Source organism: Camelina sativa, chromosome 19, assembly GCF_030686135.1.
Source record: "Camelina sativa cultivar CO46 ecotype springtype chromosome 19, ASM3068613v1".
Lineage (NCBI taxonomy): Eukaryota > Viridiplantae > Streptophyta > Magnoliopsida > Brassicales > Brassicaceae > Camelina > Camelina sativa.
Window position 1 is genome coordinate 11,350,405 of NC_141898.1, and position 20,252 is coordinate 11,370,656.

At 35.5% G+C, this 20,252-nt stretch overlaps 5 protein-coding genes and 1 pseudogene across 8 annotated transcripts; 2 read left to right on the forward strand and 4 right to left on the reverse strand.

Moving 5' to 3' along the window:
* Window positions 1–2,107: 2,107 nt before the first annotated feature.
* LOC104767736 (uncharacterized) lies at window positions 2,108–3,927 on the reverse strand. Its single transcript, XM_087503324.1, has 5 exons — window positions 3,726–3,927; window positions 3,267–3,439; window positions 2,889–3,171; window positions 2,616–2,785; window positions 2,108–2,442 (listed from the first exon to the last, which is right to left on the reverse strand). Exons 1-5 carry the CDS (start codon window positions 3,866–3,868, stop codon window positions 2,285–2,287), a joined length of 927 nt encoding a protein of 308 aa, XP_087359450.1. The 5' UTR covers window positions 3,869–3,927; the 3' UTR covers window positions 2,108–2,284.
* Window positions 3,928–6,674: 2,747 nt separating this feature from the next.
* LOC104766104 (uncharacterized) lies at window positions 6,675–7,520 on the forward strand. The gene is made up of 2 exons (XM_010489920.3): window positions 6,675–6,984; window positions 7,168–7,520. Exons 1-2 carry the CDS (start codon window positions 6,798–6,800, stop codon window positions 7,386–7,388), a joined length of 408 nt encoding a protein of 135 aa, XP_010488222.1. The 5' UTR covers window positions 6,675–6,797; the 3' UTR covers window positions 7,389–7,520.
* Window positions 7,440–8,520, reverse strand: LOC104766105 (transcription factor bHLH117 pseudogene; annotated as a pseudogene). The gene has a single exon (XR_015591607.1). The product of XR_015591607.1 is annotated as a transcription factor bHLH117 pseudogene (transcript).
* A 4,280-nt stretch (window positions 8,521–12,800) lies between these two features.
* LOC147920424 (uncharacterized) lies at window positions 12,801–14,725 on the reverse strand. The gene is made up of 2 exons (XM_087501064.1): window positions 14,708–14,725; window positions 12,801–13,685 (listed from the first exon to the last, which is right to left on the reverse strand). The coding sequence occupies exons 1-2, from the start codon at window positions 14,723–14,725 to the stop codon at window positions 12,801–12,803; spliced, it is 903 nt and encodes a 300-aa protein (XP_087357190.1).
* Window positions 14,726–14,833: 108 nt separating this feature from the next.
* LOC104766106 (BTB/POZ domain-containing protein At3g22104) lies at window positions 14,834–17,831 on the forward strand. Of its 3 annotated transcripts, none has more exons than XM_010489922.3 (3): window positions 14,834–15,347; window positions 16,139–17,224; window positions 17,302–17,831. In XM_010489922.3, exons 1-3 carry the CDS (start codon window positions 15,282–15,284, stop codon window positions 17,647–17,649), a joined length of 1,500 nt encoding a protein of 499 aa, XP_010488224.2. In that variant the 5' UTR covers window positions 14,834–15,281; the 3' UTR covers window positions 17,650–17,831. The 3 variants fall into 3 exon arrangements, with proteins under 3 accessions (XP_010488224.2, XP_010488226.1, XP_010488225.1); XM_010489924.3 differs by lacking the exon at window positions 14,834–15,347 and adding an exon at window positions 15,614–15,889; XM_010489923.3 differs by lacking the exon at window positions 14,834–15,347 and adding an exon at window positions 15,841–16,014.
* A 339-nt stretch (window positions 17,832–18,170) lies between these two features.
* LOC104766107 (proteasome subunit alpha type-4-A) lies at window positions 18,171–19,886 on the reverse strand. The gene is made up of 2 exons (XM_010489925.2): window positions 19,713–19,886; window positions 18,171–19,094 (listed from the first exon to the last, which is right to left on the reverse strand). Exon 2 carries the CDS (start codon window positions 19,082–19,084, stop codon window positions 18,332–18,334), a length of 753 nt encoding a protein of 250 aa, XP_010488227.1. The 5' UTR covers window positions 19,085–19,094; window positions 19,713–19,886; the 3' UTR covers window positions 18,171–18,331.
* Window positions 19,887–20,252: the final 366 nt, after the last annotated feature.

The window sequence follows — 20,252 nt, forward strand, 5'->3', positions numbered from 1 at the left end:
AATTCACCCCATTATATAGCCAATGGTCTAAAATTACCAAAACTCTTTTTTTTCTTTTTTTTTGTCAACCACCAAAGCCCTTTTCTATATCAATAGTTTCTGGAAAACCCATAAGCCATAGCAAAACATATTCAAAATCAAAATATTCGAAGAACATGAAGCAAAGAGAGGGATAGAAAAAGATAATCGATCTAAATTTCTAACAGCGAAGAGAAAATCTGATTTAGAATTTAGAAATATCAATTAAACAAACCAGAGCTAGCTCGTTTTGTCTTTTATATATATCCTCTAAAGACTGGTGAGAAGTTGAGAGCTAGTGAAAAATTTGACGAACCTGAAGCAAAGAGAGACAGAGAAGTATGGTCTTTGGGATGGAATGCGTCACCGGAGGGCATTGAAATGAAACATTCCAATGGGGCCCCCACTTTCTAAGGGCTTCACCTTTACATATTTTTTGGTTATATATGTTTATGCATGGTAATTTTGCATAATATATATGTAAAAATAATAAGTTTGTTGAGTACATTTTGTAGAAAAGTATAAAAACTATATATTTGTTTACAAAATATTCAATTATTTTAGTTTTTTTTTAGGATGTCACACTATTAGTATATTTTTAAATAAAATGTTTGTTCAAATTGATTTTTTTTTTCACTTTATAGTTAATAATATTATAAAAATTAGTAATTTTTTCTTATTTTGTATGGGGGCCGAATTTTATTGGTCCGGCTCTGCACTTAGTTCTAGACTTCTAGGGTTGGATAGGAATAATCTTCTATATTTAAACGAGAAATTAAATTATGTGTTAGATAAAATCTGAGAAGAGATCGATTATCTTCAAAAATTATGATGATGGACGATTATCTTTTTCTATCCCTAAATTCTAAATTCTAAATGCTTCATGTCCGGATATCAATTGGTTTATCTTCAAAATTAGAATTTACAATTTGAAATAAATACAGTATCAGTATGTTTCTAAGATAATTATGTGCTGACATACTGTATAATTATTTTCAAAAATTATGTTAAATATGTTTGTCAAGAGAGCATTTGTTTTTCCTGTGTCCTTTCTCCCTGAAAGTGTGGCAGGAGCTAATTGAGGGCCTCCTCGGGGACATATACACAGCAAGATGGTCTGAAGTCATCTCCTTACTCACTGGCAACGAGTTGGATAAGACAACCAGGTTTCTCTTGGGTTACACCTTCCAGAATACGATTTACTCCGTGTGGAGGGAGCGCAATGCTCGACGACATGGGGAAACACCGGTTCAGGAAGCAGCGCTACTTCAACTGATCGATAAAAACGTTCGCAACCGATTTAGCACCATTTGGAGGGGGCCATTTTCTTCAACCTTGGTTTGCTGCTACTCTCTACCGGTATAATGCTATGTTTTGTATAATTGCTCTGCTTTATGTTCTTTACAACTGGTTTTAAAAAGTTAAACACAAGCTTTATATAACGTTTTTTGTTTTGAATATAATTTAACATTTATTCAAAAAAAAAATGTTTGTCAATTGTCAAAATTTAATTGTTCGGATATCAATTGTCAAACGCATTTTAAGAATCCTAAAGTTACCAAAAATAATTAAATGTGAACAAAAATCTCATATGTAAATTGGACTTTAATGCATTTAAAAGATCTAGTGATCCCGGGTGATCTGTTCTGCATCAACTTTTAGTTATTTTGCAGGTAACGTACATCATAGTTATTACTTGACTCTCTCTTTTTTTTTAATGGTGCTTTCCTTAACTGTTTGATGGTTTTGATGCGACATATTTGGGTAAATATGAGCAGTGGTATAGAGATTTCTAATGCAAGTTATAAGATAATTCGCTTTAATATGAATAATTTTGGTTTAATTTGGTTTGGTTCGTTTTTTTTAGCACAGCATAATCCACCAATAACCTTACAGTGAATTGTTGGACACAAAAAGCTAGTAATTCTCACCAAAGGTAAGCTCATCTTTTTGTAAATGATACTCCCTCGTTTCAAAATATAAGATGTTTTAAAGAAGTTTTTTGTTTCATAATATAAGATGTTTTTAAGTTTCTATGCAATTTTTAGATTAATTTAGTATCTACGTGTTTTAGTTAAAACATCCTATATTTTGAAACGGAGAAAATATATATTTCACCACTTGTTTCTTTTATACAGTATGTATTCAAGTTCTCTTTCTTCAATTTGTATTTGGTCATATATAGGTACGAAATATAAAATAAACTAAAATAAAACCTAAAAAGTATCAGTAAAATAATTTAACGCATGTTTTTCTAAAGCAGAATTTAGATACTGGGAGAGTATTTGGTGGAAGAAACAACTGCAAATTCAATCTCTACATTCAAAGAACCCTCGTTGTCCAAGTACGCCTCCCGAAGTTTATCTAAAGACGCAAATGTAGACCAACCAAAGCCTAAGTTTAGCTTTGTGTACCAGTAGTTCACTGCAAAACATAGTTAGAATATATATAAGCAGGCTTATTAATAAAAAATAGTCAACAAGGGACGAAAAAGAATAATGAATGAACATTATTAATTAGATTCATGAACCAATGAAGAGTAAACAAAAACAATCAAAGAAACTAGAAGATGATGATGTAAATAGTGTTCAACATACAAGTCCCAGACATGTGATTAGTGGTTCCACGAGAATCTACAATTCTGAGATGTGCTCGCGTGTAGATTTTCTCCTCTACGTTGGGTGTCTCAGCATCCCTTAGAGTCAAATAAATGGATATGGACTTGCCTTTGGCTCTAGCATCGCCGTTCGGGTACAGTTTTAGAAACCTATATAACAATTTGCTGCCCTTGTTAACATTCACAGATGCAGATGTATGTGTACAAATTAATAATATGGAAAAAGCAACCAAATTTTTCTTAGACTCCTCACCATTGTCTTCCTCCTACCAAAAAGTTATCCGAGTTGTAAGAATCCTCTTTCAACTCTTTAAATTTCTTGAGAGTCCAGGAGAACTTGGGATTAGGGATTTTCTGATTAAAGGACACGACTTCCCATTTAGCAAGGGATGGAGCAACCAATACGTCAACACCAAATTCACATTGCCCTCCCTCAAAGATATATCCGTTTTTAGGGTCGTTGAAAGTTTCAAGAGAAAGCACTTGAGACATTCCCCACACCGTTCTCAATGAACTGAACCGCTTCAATTTTGTATCTATAAAAGTGAGATCATATATATTGTTGATGAGTAAAGTAAAAGAGAAGCGAAAGACCAATGTATATGACAAACATGGAGTATTAATTAGATACCTTTAATAGTAAAGTATTTGTCTGCTTTCTTGTTGTAGACAAAGAATATGAGATATGCAAACACATCAGTTAGTGGTGTTGACAAGAGGTTTGTGCTCTCAATCTCCACATACATGGAAATAAATCCACTCCCTTCATCTTTTGCGTTTCCTTTTGGATATATGACCAATCTCCTAAAAAACAATTCGAACAAAATTATATATAGGGCAAATAATTCTCTGTGCTTCATGAAATATGTGAATACATATCATCAAATATTTAGAGTTCTATGTTTTACAAGTATATATATATAAACACAAACCACAATTCCAGTCAAATTCTTATCTCCAAACTACTCACTAAAGTGAACTCTTTTGTATATCCAGCTCTTCTTCATGTTTCTTGGAAACTATACAATTGATTATTAAGTATACAATAAGTGAAAAAAGAAGATTTTTTTTGGTGACCATACGTACATACCAGTTGTACCCGCCGACCGCGAAAAGACTTGATTCGTATTTGTCATCGTTGAGTTCTGTAAGATTTTCAAACTTGATGGAATATGAAGAAGGAGGATGTTCTCTTAATAATGACGTTTTTGTGTCCAGTACCGCGTTGCCCATCTTTTTGAATCTTAGAGAGAGAAAAAAAAGACTTAACTTAATTAGGGTTCCTTGATAATGATATCAATCTTCGATTTATATATATTATTATTTCAACTGCAACGAAGCCAAAAAAAAAAAAGTAAAGGAATTAAAAACAAAAATAAAATAAATAAATCTATATATATAAAGTTAACTTTTTTCTCCTCTGTTCTACCTCCTAAGCAATATTATATTTTTTAAACTTTAAAATAAACTTAACATATTCATTTAAAGCATATTTGTGTTATTTATTTATAATTAATAGAAAGTTTAAATAAATAAAAAAATTAATTATGTAAAATAAATGAAAATGTTAAAATAAAATAAAAACAATACTATAATTTTAAATTAGTGGTAATAATATAATTTAACTTTTTTTTAAAAACTGAACATAGTTTAAAATTTTAAATGTATTATTAGAATGGAAGTAAATTTTAAAGTCATGGTAGAAAAAAAATTTAGGTAATTGTATTTATAAAAATTTTAATATGAAGTATAAAATTGAAAGTGAAATATTTGTTTATAACATGAACAAAAAAAAAGTTGATAGTTCATAAATTGAATCAAATGCTTTTAATCCCAATTTGAGTATTGAAATATAGTAATTACAGCGAAAATAATTCTAATATTTTTTGAAAATCAAGTTACAGTATAGTATGTGTTATATGTGAGCCAATAGAAAGTGAAAAAAAATATGTGTCGAATGGCAACGAGTGCATCATAGATAGTGACGAAAGAATTGTAGATAAAAGTGTTTGAACATAAATTACTAAAACTTGCAAAGATAATAATGTAATACATGACTAATTAAAATAGTTGACATCTCACTTTTTGTGTGAAACAAATGAGTTTGTAGAAAAATACATGAAATATATTATTAGATTCCAAATATGGTTTAACCGGCCGTATAATCATAGAAAGTGAGATAAGATAGATACATCACGAATTGATCGAAAATTCTTCTATGATATGCTGCTTTTGCTTTGATGAGTAAAGCAAGCTCGATAAAGATGTTATATCGATATGATATTATATATGTACAGTTACACTAAGTAATGTTCATAAGATTCAGTATATTCAGATTTTATACAGAATAGTTTTATTTTAGTAACAATATCTAATCATAAATGATATATACAATTAAGTCAACAATCAATAATCAACATCAAAGTTTTCAATAATGTTTTCATTGAATATGAATAAAAAAAAATGTTTTTAAAGATAAAAGATCATGATGTACTCATCAGTGCCGTTTAATATTCCTGCGAATTTTTAAGGTTATTTTAGTTACCACCTCATATATAACAAATTATTTATTTATCAAAGAAACATTATCGTCAATAATATATTAGTAAAGTATGTTTAGTGTTTATATAGATTAATAATTAAAACTTTAAATGATTATATTTGAGCTCAAAAATCTCATTTAAAAAAAATTAAAATTAAAATTTCGTGTGCTGGTACAAATTCTAATAAATAAATAAAGATATGTGGAATATGGAATTGAAACTTACGGTTCATTTTTTTTGGTAGAACAAAGGGAGTAGACTCCCCTAAATTATTAAAGAAAAAATATACTTAAATACAAACAGTCTGTCTGTGGTGTAACATAACCACTAGTATCCTGCGAGAGCAAATCCGCAACACAAAGTGGAGTAACCTCAAACAAATGAAAACCAAGCTGTAAAGAAAAAGCATAGGAAGCTAAACCATCAACAAGACGATTAGCTTCTCTATGCACATGCGTAACCCGGACCACCCAGTCCATTGATATAAAGTCATGGCATAGTCTTACCAGGAAAGACAGCGGATGAGTCGCACCAATCCCTGTCTGTAAGAACCCCACCACTATCTCACTATCCACCTCCAACTCTAACCGCTTAACTCTCTTATCCCATGCCACACACAATCCTAGTAGACACCCCACAATTCCGCTATTGGAGCTGAGGAAACACCAATGTTAAAAGAAAAGCCTGCTTGCCAAACCCCTGTCTCATCTCGCAAGACACCACCTGCAATTGCTAAACCCGGATTCCCTCTTGAAGCGCCATCGGTGTTCATTTTCCACCACCCCCTCTGTGGACGAGACCAACCTATTAACCTCTCCTCCCTTTCTGGGTCCGATCATCCTCTTAGCTTAGTGAGCCAGTTCTATCTCTCTAGCCAAGTCCTTAAGAAACTTCACCCTGTCCCTGCATTTGCCTTGCACCTCAAACACATTACCACACCACTATTTCCACCCCACCAAGTCCCAACACTGAACAAAAAGAATTGAAACTTACGGTTCTTGATAAAGATTGATCTTTGATTAATCTCACATTTAACAAAAAAAAAAAAGAATTGAAAACTCAAATCGTTGATGACGTGTGTATAAAATTGGTTACAAAAACGGGCTTTTATGGCCATATTGGCGGCGGCCATGAGCCGAATTACACAGCATGTAGAGTTTAACACTTTAAACCTGATTTTGATGTATAAAAAATCAAGGATCCCTCTCACCTATACCATGAATATCCAAAGCCTCTCTCAACTCAAGAAACTCTTCCCCAAATCCGAATACAAATACGTGAGTTTGGTTTTTGATGTGATGTTTCCACTTACCAATTGGGAAGTTGTATCTTTCTACAAATTATCTTAGACGGTCAACAAATTATCTAAGTTGGAAGAGCATTACTACATATGAGAGCACTTCTTTCTTTGTGGATTTAGCCATCATGTTCGGTTCAGTTTGGTTATTAGGTTTCCATATTCTTCTAGAACCGGTGATAAAACCCACGTCCGCTGAACAAAAAATTTCCATATTATTTTTCGTTATAGAAACTTACTCTGTAAAAATAAAATTGACAAATATATAAAAATTGACGAGAGAACAAAAATCGAGTCTTCTAAGCTCAAATCTCAAACAACAATGGCGGTTCCGATTCACTTCCTCATCAACTCTCCACATGAATCATCTGACGACGAGTTCAACCTTTCCGAGATTTCCTATTCATCTGATGACGACGAGTCCATGGAAGAAGTCGAATCGTCCGAGTTAGTCAACACAAACGCAGGATCTCTCTCTTCTCCTCTCTCCAACCTCGAACATGACGAAGGTACTTACACTCATCACTCTGTTTTCCTCTGTTTCTTCTACTCTGAAAAAAAGAAAAAAACATCGATCCAGTTCTGTGAGATTGTTGTAACGTAAACTGATACTATTTTTGGTAGATTTAATTTTGAGAACCTTGTGTAATCATGTTCGTATCAACGTTTTTTGAGTATGCGTTTTTTTACAGAAACTGAGGATGAGTTTTGGGTTAAGTATCCGTATCTGAAGGAATTGGTGGAGATTATTGTATCTCAAGGTTTGATTTCTGAAGACGATGCTTTTGAGAGAGTGAAGCTTATTGGTGATGACAAGGCTAAAGAGTTGAATGATGGGTGGAAAGCTTTGTGTATCAAGGAGCAAGATTTGGGTAACGAGATGCTTGATCTACTTGCTTCCACCATGAAATGAAGCGACTTTGGTTTATAATCTGTTTTTGTGATCTGTGTGAAAACTTTGATCTTTTGATGTGTTCGTTTATGTTTTGGTTTATGAACTTTTAAATTATGAAACATTCAGCTGAAGTTTTTCATTTACTCAAAACAATGGCGTAATACTATATCAAAACTCTTGAGTTCCATCGCCATTAAAAACGCTATGTAGCTTTCTATGATCATTGTAGAAGAAAATGAAAGCAAAAACAGAGTTGTGTTCAGAGGTTTCTGGTCATAGCCTTGAGTGTAAGAAGCTGTTCGTAAGAGAAGACGCAAAGACCGTGAGTGGAGAGCACGTTTCGTGAACCTGGCGAGTTCGCAAGAACCTGTAGGATCTGTTGACGCGTCAGAGATTTAAGCAGATCGGATTCTCCAACTTCTCCGACGGTGTTGTAGACTGATTCAAGAGGCATCCAAAGGAGTGAAGCGATTTGAGCTTGGAGAAACTTAATGTACTTGTGAGCTTCTTCTAGAATCGCCGCTAAACTCATTTTTCTCTCCCACGGCATGAGTTTCTCAAGTGTTCTGATCTTGTTAGAGATCTTCTTACGTTTGTTGCGACCGCCGTCGTTGGTGTTGTGTGACGAAGACGCCGTCGGAGAACCAGAGGTGGTTGACGAATTAGTAGAAGAGTGAAGCTTCTTGTGACGTTTCGCGGCTGGAGGAGGGGAGAGAGATGGAAAGAGCTTCATCGTCGTCAGTGTCGGCTCTTCAACGGCGGTTGTTGTTGTTTGTTCGATGGATTTGAGATCTGGCAAGTGAAGAAACGGTGCGGCGGCGGAGGAGTCGTTGTTTGGAAAGAGCTGATCGAAACGAATGGGTTCGTAAAAGAGGTTCTGATCCAAACGAGGTGATTCAGAGAGGTGGTGACGGTTGAGGAGAGAGAGAGTTGAGTCGAGGAAGAGCGAGTCTGAAAGCGAGAGAGACGAGTCGAGGTAGTGGTCGGAGAAAGTGAAATCGGAAGGTGGGAACGGTGGTAAGGAATCGAAGCTTCGTGAGTAGTCCACGACGGTTGGTTTGTACTCTTCTGGAAGCGGTGGTAAGTCAGTGAGCGAGTCGAATTCGTAAGCTGAAGACTCCATTTTTTTTCTCCTCCGGTGGAAGCCAAAAAAAAAAGTGAGAGAGGAGAAGAAGATGATGAGAACGAAGCGTGTGTGAAATAAGAACAGAGAGATATCCACGTGGCTTTTGATGATTGGGTGAAGGGGAGAAAGAAGGAGAAAAAAAAAAGAGAGTTATCGACGTGGCAGATGATGATTGGGTGAATTGGAATAGGCGGCGACACGAGGAACGAAGGCGATTCTGTTAATATGTTTTTATTGTCGACTGTTTGTCGCTGAGGTACCAATTGGTCAGGCGGTTTCAGGGTATTGTACTGAATAAAATATGAACCGTTGGATCAGATGAGACTCTGATCCTAGGGACAGGGATTTTTGTCAGGTAGTGAAACAAATTCTGATCTACGGATTTGTGCCATTCGTAATGATGTTTTTTGTAAAGCTTTTTTTTTTTGGGAGGCAAAGGCACGTGTACTGTTTCTTTAACCGTGAATGCCAAAGTTTCTGGTAAATCAAATTCGTAATGTTTTTTTCTTTTTCTTTTGTTGCATTACTTTAACAGAGAAATTGTTTAAAATATAAATGAATTTGAGTGTATTATAGAGAATGGAAAGAGAAATTAGAATGAACCATTGTTAAATATTTCGTTCTTCTTAAAAAAACGTTATGAGAAACTGAATTTTAAAACTAGGCATGTAACACAAGAATTTGGAGAGGATAAAGCGATTGCACGTGTGTGTATGTGTGTGTGTCCAAGGTTGACGTGAATGTTATATCGCCGCATACACACTATGATGGCACAAATTGATATTTTAAACACGATTGTGTAGATTGTTTCTGTTTGGGCTAAGAGGCCCACTAAATATATATATGCACGATGATGGAAAGAAAATATTTCAAAACCTTTGTATTGACCATGTTATTTTCAATGTACTCAATGCATTTTCTCTACCTTAGGCGTCTGTAAAATGAATGAAGTGTTACATTCTTGTTATTTTGGACCCGATGTTTACTTTTTTTTTTTTTTTTTTTTTTTAAGATTGTATGTGAGCTTTAGATGCGTCATACTTCTTAGAGTCATGTGTCTTTTCACAGGTTGAGGTTACGGTTTTTTTTTTTTTTTTTTTTTTTATTGTTGTTTGGACAGAGTTTGGATCGGAAACGAAGAAATGTCTTGAATGGAACAACTTGTCCCGAGTAACATTTCTACCTTGGCGGTAAAAGATATATTTTAACCCGAGTAATAATGTTTTGTTTGGGCTAAAAGGCCCATTAAATCTAGACATTTTTCAAATTTGTATTTTGAGCGTTACTAAAAGCAATTTCTCCGGGTTTCTTTTTTTTTTTTTTTTCTGTCCGTGTCGTCCATTTTCGACGGTTTAAAAGGAGAAAGGAATACATTTCCCAAAACATTTTTTTGTCGCATATCCCAAAACCTTTGACAATTTTTTAAAAAGAATATTCGATTCATGTAACATTCTTAAACCAAGTAAAAGTGTGATCATGACATATTAGGAGATGTTAAGTATATGACTATAGCAACTGCAAAATATGCCTGACGTACGGAAACTAATAACTCAATGGTTTCTGCTATATATGATGCTATCCAAATCACCTTGATTTAATTCAAGCTTCTTCAATACCGAGTTATACCATGTCACAAATGATTCATGAGACAATACATGTAGGGGGAAGATTCTCAACGTGGTATGTTTTTACTATCAATGTTTTAATACAATAACATATAAGTTTGTTAGAAGGTGTATTTTTAAATCCTATAAGTGTGATCGTTCGAGAAATAATCATACATTTTCATAGTCTAGAAAAAAAAAGAAAAGAAACAAAAGTAGGAATCCCTCCAAAGCATATTCAAGCAAAAGGTAGGAGATGACCACATGACACAAAACTCAGGGATTTGTTTATACCATAAAAAAATATAATACATATGGACCGATCGACCAATGTAGCCGCAACACACACATATGGTAGTGAATTACATACGCAATGGTTCATTAGTTTAGTTAGGCAGAAAACTTTGTGACTTGTGAGTCATTTGCAATGCATTGGTGGTTGTCGTGGTTCCATATATATTTATATTGGCATTATTGTGTATAGTGCTATATCAACTTACCAAGTGAATTAATAGTTTTGTTAAATGAACTAATAAAGTATATATATGTTTGGTTGATCGATGAACCTTTTTCTCTAACGTAAAAAAATTGGTATGATTGCAGTTACTTTATTAGGTTCCACTTCCACACCACGTGAGCAATATTGGTGTCTCACGTAATTAAGCACCTTAAACATTTTAAACTCCACTCTGTCTAGCTAGCTATACCTAGTAACCTTAATACCTTATTGTATTTGGATATCATCAGTTTGGTTTCGTTTAGCTTCTTGGTTAATGTGAATTAGTTGATAACATATACATACAATTCGAACCAAACTAATATTGAAAAGAAAAAGAAAAGAAAGACGTAATTTACATATTGTGTAGATGTATATACCATTTGATATGAGGGATAAAAGTGTCTCTGCAGAGTGTGTAAGTCACGTGAGCCCCGTTCCATGGCTTTTTTGCCCACCACGTTAGGATTAGCTTCAGTGCATGAGCAGTTGAAACCAAATCACACTTTTATTTTATACAGTATTTGTTTATCATTTTATTTTTCATTAAAAACACCTCACATTTTGAGTCTCTTTTATATTATTGTATGTCACGTCTAACGAATGCTATTTTTAGCCTTATATCTTCTTCTAGTGACTTCATTGAAATCAAAATAAAAAAAAGGGAAAAAACACTCTTTCTCTCTCAAACCTGAAAAACCCTAGTTTTTTACAGAGCACCGCTCCGTTTACCTTTCTGCCGCCTACGGTTTTACCGTCGGTGTAAGAGGGCTTTGTTCGTCCTCTTTTTACTTCTGTTGTAGTGGTAGGGTAAAAAGACTCGACCTCCTATTCTCTGGTAGCGCGAGGAGTCACTTCTGTTACATCAATTCGGTGCGATGACGGATGTTACAAAGAGAGATCTTGGCTCTTCTCTCCTCTCCGGGAGATTGGTGGCGGTTCGTAACTGCTTCGGGCGGATTTCTTTGCAGTTTCAGGGCGACGGATCTGGGTTCCTGAGTCGCGTCCCCTGCTTCCCCATCTCTTCGCTGGAGATCCTAGCTAACCGGAGGCTTTTGGTGGAGTTCGAGTTCTAGATTCGACCGGTTGTTTGGGAGGATCTGTTGGATGTCGGTGGCCGGGATTTGAGGTTATCCTCAAAGCTGGTGTTCTTGAGAGCTTCCTCAACCTCTGGTTTTAATCCGGCTAAGAAGTGAGACAACAGGCAGATGCGATGTGGCCAATCCGGAAATGCATCGTGAGGTGAAGATTTGCTAATCTGTGTTTCAATCTTATCATTAGACGATTAGCATTATGGGCTTTGAGTGTTTGTTTGGAGAAGTCTCGGATCATGCTGGTTTGTTTCGCGTCCCTTGGCCGGGTCAGTCGGATATTTGTCCGTTTTTTGGCTTAGGATCGGAGCAATGAAAGCCGGAGAAACCAAGTCTTTCTGATGTTGCGCCTCTGGATGTTGATGCTATTGGAACAAGAACTACACGCATATCATGAGGTTCAAATAGCTTGGATTTGTTTTTGATCTTCAGTATAGATTTTGGTACCTTCTGCGTTAGTAGTTGTTTTCGTATCATAGGGTTAATTTTAGGTGGTTTAAGAGATGATTTCACTCTGAGTTGTAGAGTGTTATCTATCTCATAGTGGTTAAAAAATGCAATGGTTTCTCGGCCAGGTAGCGTTGGATCCGCTAGTGTTTCAGGGCGATACTAGATCGAACCATTGCATTTGGTCTAATTCTATGGTGGGGAATATTATGTATCTTGAATTGGATGTATTCCTTGGTTAATGAGAGTTGAAGTTGAGCAAAAAAAAAAAAAAAGAAATCTTCTTCTACTATGGCGGTGCCTCGTTTATTAACGACTCTTTTCTTGTATTTTTCTGACTAGTATTTTTCAACTATTTGTTATGCCATCTAACGTAATAATACATGATTTTTATTTTATTTACGGAAATTGATATTACATCATTTGTATATACATTTATATTAGTAGTATTATAGTATATCTAAAGAATTATTGAATGACATACATAGTTTTTTTTTGTTAAAGGGTTTTCTTATATAAATAAAATATTAAGTTTACAGGATCGAACTATATTACAAACAAAGAAATAAGAACAAGACTAGCAAGAGCTAGAAGGATGAAAGTTTTAAAGCAAACAAAGACTGAAAAGAGGAAGAAGCAACCAGAGCCTAATGCTTGATATGAAACTTAACTGATCCAACATTGAAGAAGGGAGGCCCCTCGCTTCAAACCCAATTGCATCAAAGAACTACACTTGTTATTCATGGTGGAGATGATGCTTGTTGCTACTGAAACTGGAGAGACCGAAAGACCTTCATGGAATCGTCGATTTCTCTCTCTCCACAGTTCATAGAGTGTACCCTGCCAACCTTGAAGGAGAGCAAGTTTTGTATGTTTTGATGCTGAAACTGATGGCATCCAAAGAAGAATCTGATCCCAAAGAAACGGAGGCGATGATAGCTTAAGTCTTTGTGTAATCAATCTCCATACTTCAGCAGAATAGGCACATTCAAAAAACAGATGATTTCGAGATTCATGAGCCAAACCGCAACAGTCTAACTCAATATCCACTCCCCAAGTAGACAAACGATCAAGAGTAGGGTTGCGATTAAGTATAAATAGCCATGAATTTATAGCATGCTTTGGGATAACAGCTTTGTGCCACACAAGAAGAGCCCAAGATTTTACTTGATTCAAAAACCTAACAGCATTCCACACAGCTTTAGAAGAGAAAGATTGTACCATACCGTCGATTTCCCAAACCGGAGTATCATTTGCTGATGACAAAGTAATGGTAGAGATAAAAGAGTGGAGAAGAACTTGTCTCTCTGATCTAGCATTAGGAAGAGACCAACCATTCTCATTGCTCAATTCAGCCACAGTTGAAAACAAAGGGATCCCTAAGTGACTAGGGCCATCTGAACCAAGGAAATGGTAAAGAGATCCAAAAGGAGTCCATGGATCCCACCAGAAGAATGTAAAATCACCATTTCCAATATGGATGCTAAAAAATTTAAGAGCTTTGAAACGCAGCTTAAGTAATCTTCTGAAATTCCAAGAGTAAGAAGCATTCTTTTCATTGAGCGCCCACAAAAGAAATTTAGAAAGATACTTACTTTTTATCCAGGCCACCCAAAAAAAATCAGCTCTAAAAAACAACATCCAAAAAAGTTTCAACACACAAGTTTCGTTCCAACTACTAATGTGCCTCAAACCAAGTCCACTTTCAAATTTAGGGAAACAAATGTTAAACCAAGACACTTTTGCATCTGAGGGAGAGTCTACCTTTCCATGCCAAAAGAAGGAGCTGCAGAGACTATTAATCTTTCTAATAACCAATTTAGGGAGGAAGAAAGCACTAATCCAAAAACCGATAATTCCAGAGATAACTGTAGATAAGAGAGTTAATTTACCCACCAAACTCAGAAACCTATGAGTCCAAACATTCAGCTCCTTCCGAATTTGAGATAGTAAAGGGACATACATAGTTGCATGTCATCATCAACAAAGATAATAATTATATATCCATGATTTTTTGTATCTTTTTTGATAAACTTCTCGATGTAACCAATTTGGTTTTCCTTTTTAACTATTAAAATCAAGAAATAGTAGTAGGATAGATAAATCAATTTTTAGCTTGGTCCACATAGTACCAATTTTGTTATGGTCGGGGTCCAATAATTAATATTTTTCTATATTGGTATTTAACGGGAAAAAAAAAGATTGCTGAATGAGAGATTTGAACTACTAATCTTTACAAAGTTTTATATCACCGAATCATATTCCTCTAGACGCTCGATTATACACCAACAAATAAGTAACCTTTCTTGGAAACTATTTTTATATTTTTGATTTTAGAACTAAAACAAAGTATTAGTGATTTAATAAAAAAGATAGCTTTGATTGGAAGCATCTCATATAAATAATTAATTCTGATTTCTATCGAAATCCAATTTACTTAAACCACTGAACGATTCTTGCTAAAGTCTTGGTCCACGATGGTCAATGAAGTAAAATAATCAAAATTTATTAAGTTGATTAGAGGTAGATTAAAAAATACAGCATGATGAGAAAAAGGTAACAACATACAGTACCCTCAAAAGCTTCACCATTTTTGATTAAACAAATAAACTTTACATGAAAAAAATACATGATTAATTACTGATTGATCAGCTGATGATCAAAAAGGTAATAAAATGCGTTGTCATTACTCTCTTTTTACTAACAAATTTATTAGCAAGAATGTGTCAGAATAGGTCTCCCCATCTCTCTCTCTATCTTTGGTCTTTGTACATTATAACACACAGTGAACAGAGTGGTGTTTGTTTGAACACGCCTTTGTTGCTCTTGGTCTCTCTTTTTTTTTTTTTTTTTTTTTTTTTTATCAACTCTCTCTAAAAGAACCCACCACTAATTTTGTGGGTGCTTCACCGATTGACTTGACAGACACATCTAAAGAGAAGAGAAGACTTTACTTATATATCAAAAATCCGACAATCAGAAAAACCAACAAAAGTTTTCTTGCTTCTTTGCTCTTTGTCTTCTTTCACTTCTCAGCATAAAAATCCACATCTCTCTCTCTCTACTGTTTCCTCACTTCTTTACCTTTTGGGGGAAAAAAATCAAGAAAAGCTAGAAAGCATATCTGGTTACGGAGAGGTGGCTACTATGGAAGCTTGTTGCTCTGATCTTGAAGTTGACATCAATGGAGAAGAATCTCTCTTTCTCAATAAGGTAAGACCAAAATCCAAACTTTAACCGTTTCTCAGTGTTAATTTCCACTTTTTCTTATCTGGGTATAGTTAAAAATTCTTGTTCTTTCATTTCAAATGTTCATGTAAGTTCTAACTTGAATCAAAAACTGTGACTTGAAAAAAAAACCTTCTTTTTTTTTTTTTGGGTGTGTGTGTGCTTGTGATAACATTATGACGGCTCACGTATTGTGTGTGACTCTGCTACATTCAGCATTTAATGTTCCACTCAACGAATTACCTTAAAATGAGGGAACCACAAATCTCTCTTTTTTTGTTTCAGTAAACCGATTTGTCTGAGTTAACATTAATCTCACTAGATTCAAATCTTATTTAGTTAAGACTTAAAGAGAGTAATGAAGCATGATGTCTCCATCACCATTTATTGCATTTTTTGTTTGTTCTTTACCTTTCCTCTTTGACTTTCTCCCATGTTCCTCTCTCTGTTAAATCAAACAAAATGTTTGTTGCACTGCACCTCTACAGAGGGAAGAAGATAAGAGGCTCAATTTGGATTTTTCTTTGGTTACTATTCACTTCCCTTTTTGTTCTGTGTGACTGATTTATGAGTTGATCTTTAATGATTGGGAGACACAGAGAGACCTCTCTCTGTGTAGTTGATATTTAATTCCTTTACTCTCTTGTTAGTTGTAATAACTGTTGCCTTACCCTATTCTATACCACAAACAGTAACATGGCTTAAAGTTTCAACTTGTTCAAATCTGTTTTGTGTTATATATGACTTATGAGTTTGTTTGTAATTTTCATCTGCAGCAAATCATATGTGCTTACTCTGCAACGTTCAGGAAGCTTCTTGGGAAATCAACTTGTTCCAATGGGAATCTCAAGGTGATCTTTAATGATTTCCCCGGTGGAGCGGAGAGTTTCGAGCTTGTATCGAGGTTTTGCTACGGTAACGGTCGATTAGCTGTGATGCCCTCGAATGTAGTCCTTATGCATCGTGCTGCTAAGTTCATGGAAGTCTCTAAAGTCTTGGAACGAACAGAGAAGTGTATGGAAGAGATTAGGTATTGGTCTTGGCCAGAGCTTCTTCTCAGTCTAAAACAGTGTCAAGAAGTTGAAACATCCTCTGAAGCTGAGTCTTTAGCCGCGAAACTGATGGATGCATTAGTGGAGAAACTGTGTTTAGCCGTTGAAATGAGTCCTTCTAGTGCTGCTTCTGCTTGTTCACCAGATAGCAGCTTGTTTCGGTTTTCTTGTGACAGTAAAAGCACAGAGAGTTTCAAGAACAGCTCTGTTCGGTTAACCTGGTGGTTTGATGAGGTTCTTGTTTTAAGTCCTGGTTTGGTTGAGACGTTCTTGAAGCTGATGGTATTGCGGAAGTTTGATAATCACATCATAAGTAGGTTCTTGTTCTATTACCAGAAGGTCAAGTTCTGCTCAGCGTCTTCTCATGAGAAAAGAAAGATTCTTGAAACCATCATTGATACTCTTTGTGTCTTAGATCAAAGCTGTGTCCCTTGCAAGGGCCTTTTCGGATTTTTAAGGCTTGCCCTTGGATTGAATATAAACAAGAGCAGCATGAACAAGCTTGAGCTTATGATAGGTAGCCAACTGGATCAAGCAACACTAGACAATCTTCTTGTTCCATCTCCATCGAAGTCTAGTCACTTGTACTATGTGAATCTTGTTCTTCGATTCACAAAAGCTTTCCTTGACGGAGCAAGAGGAGGATTGCAGTTGAAGAAGGTCTCAAGCTTGATTGATCAATACATAACTGAAGTAGCACCTGATCCTTGCTTGAAACCTTCAAAGTTTCTGTCTCTTCTCACACTTGTTCCAGATTCAGCCAGAGAATCACACGAAGAAATATACCGTGCTATCGATATGTATCTCGAGGTACGTTTCAACACTCAAAATGTAAAGGAAAGTTTCAATCTTTATCACACAAATGACAGTTTTTATGGCTTGTTCAGGCTCACACTGGATTAACCAATGGTGAAAAACTCAGCGTCATACGAACATTAAGTTATGAGAAGCTTTCAGGAGAATCAAGAAGTAAAATTTCACGTAACCCGAAGTTTCAGGTGCTTGAGACACCAGATGAACAACGAGAACAGAAGCAGCTCATACTAAGAATGGAGAAGGTTGAGGTTTCAGGAGATAACGAGAAGCTGAAAGAACATATTGAAGGGATTCAGTGGAGGGTTATGGAGTTAGAGAGAGCGTGTTTGAAAATGCAGAATCAAATGGAAGTTATCAAGAAGAGATCCAAGAACAATAGCAAAGGAAGCAACAGATCGCTTCCTAAGCTCTGTTCTTGATTACTGAAAGCTGTAGCTTACGATGATATTTGTACATAGAGTGATAGAGAGCATAAGGAGTCAATTATAGAGTTATAATCTGTTTCTTATTTCTCAAAGTATGTATCTTTCCTAGTGTTGTTTACTGTCACAAAGTTGTGCTTATACAAAATTAAATCTATCAAATTTACTTGTTAGATCAATACCAAGAATGCAAGAAAATGATTAGGCAAAATCCCAAAAAAAAAAAAAAAAAAAAAATCTAAAATTTTGATTCTAGTCTTCCTTAAACGTTACTCTTTTGTGATTCCAAGATTCTCAATGTGAAGTTGCGTTTACTTAGAAAAGAAAACAGTTTTTTTGGACGAAATCAAAACTTCAATTTAACAGTAGAATCCGAGGAGGCATTGCCGTTACGTGTAAAACATTGCACGACAATAATGAATGCTTAGTATTCAAGTAATGAATTGAAGAAATTAAAGACTAACCTATAATATATTTGCTCCTTTGATCGTCGTCAGTCACTAGTAAAAAGATAAAACTTCTCTGAACGCATTGTAGATAAATTCATAACATTGTCAAATTTTCATCGCCATAGTTAACTCCAACGTTCAAACTCAAAAGAAAAGCTGTAAAAAGAGTACTACAAACATAAGAGCCGAGACACCATATCAAGGGAATAAGACTAGAGATACTTTTGGGCTTAGGATGTTTCAGCAGCGGGTTGAGTCACACCATGTTTGACCAACAGCTTGGTGAGCGACTCAGGAGAGTGAACATGGTACTTGACGTTCCCAGATGGAGTCAGATACACCTCGGCAAGCTCTAGCTTCTCAGATGTTAAGCTGGTGCTGTCCATTGTCTTGGTCAGAACCTTCAAGGCGAGCTCGACAGCCTCTTCCCTAGTTGCATCATCCTTGTAGTCTTGTTTCAGAATCGACTGAGCAGCCTGATTGTTTGCTCCAACAGCTGCAGCTTTCCAACCACCATAGTTGCCACTCGGGTCACTCATATATAGTTGGAACCCAAAGTTCTTGTCCCATCCTGCAAAAAGAAAAGAGACTCCAAACGGACGAAGACCACCGAATTGTGTGTAGCCCTGCTTCGTGTCACAGAGAGACTGAACCAGCTGCTCAACAGGCATGGGCTCTTGGTACATGAAGGTGTAGCGTTGAGCTTGGACTCGAGCCGTGTTGATGAGAATGTTGGCATCAGACATTATACCAGCCACGGCACAAGCAACATGGTCATCAATCTTGTACATTTTTTCAGCAGAGGTTGAGGTTTGAAGAAGTTTTGAGGTGACTTTCTTCTCACCAATCAACACAACTCCGTCTTTGGATAAGATTCCAATTGCAGAACCAGCGTTTCCAATGGCCTCCATAGCATACTCAACTTGGTAGAGACGACCTTCAGGCGAGAAGATTGTAGTACGGCTATCATACCTCCGAGACATCTTTTAACAACTACACCAGAAAGAACAACAAAAGCAATGGTGAAATCCTATTCTCACAAGACTGAGCCTACTAGTTAACTGAACAGAAAGCAATAAACTCAATGGTTTCTCAAAACATCGGCTTTCGAATAAACAAAACTGTGGAAAACAAGAAGCTTTAACACTAATTCATACTCCCTTAGACACAGGGCCTGTTTTAAGAACCCCAAAATTAGGGTTTTTGACATCACAACGATCAAGCTCAACAGATCAATTCAGAATAAAACTAGACTAATCTTAGGTCAAGTTTCCACAATAGAATCGTTAAAAGGAACTAGCTTTATCAATCTATGGTCCTTTGAGATCAACCACAACCCTTTGAAATGAAATCAAAGGAACGATGAAGCAAAATCACTGTTGCCCATATAGAAAAACCCAAAAAAAAACTAAATAGAATCACATCACCCAGAATCGTATCTAGCTAGGGGTTTATTTAATTCCATCGAAATTTTCAAGATTTCGTAGCAAAAATACTTCGCTCAATACAGATCCAGCAAACGAAGATACCCAGATTCCCACAGATTCCGAGAAACTAAGGAGTAAGTAGAAGAAGAATGAAAGACAATGGAATTTTAAGGAGATTTCTTACCTGAGAAGAATTTAGCTTCTCTCTCGTTTTGGGTTCTTCTTTGATCTTTGCTGAGAACTTACTTGCTCTCTCTACAACAAAAATACACGACGACCTCTCTGAGATGCGAACTTGTTTGACAAGACAGACAAGTGCTTTTTCGATGAGGCCCAAACATATACTTAATGGACAAGAGTAAAGCCCAAATGTATAAAATTAAGCCCAATATAAGATCATCACGTATCGGATATATATCTCTTAATTTTTGTTGTCATATTCAACGTAAAGCTTGGCATAAATGGATGGTCATCTTTTTACCAATTTTTTTTTCTTTTGTACTTTATTTATTTTCATATGCTGATATTTGTATTTTTATTTTTCTTGTTTTGATATTCAACACAAAGTCCAATTATATACGCATCGTAAAAAGAATATATACCTTGAAACAAAAAAAAAAAAACCTTAAATTCCCCTATACATATATACTGTACGTACTTTTTGTTTTGTATAAAATACGTAAAATATGCTGTATAGTTATGAATGATAATAATTGTCGACACT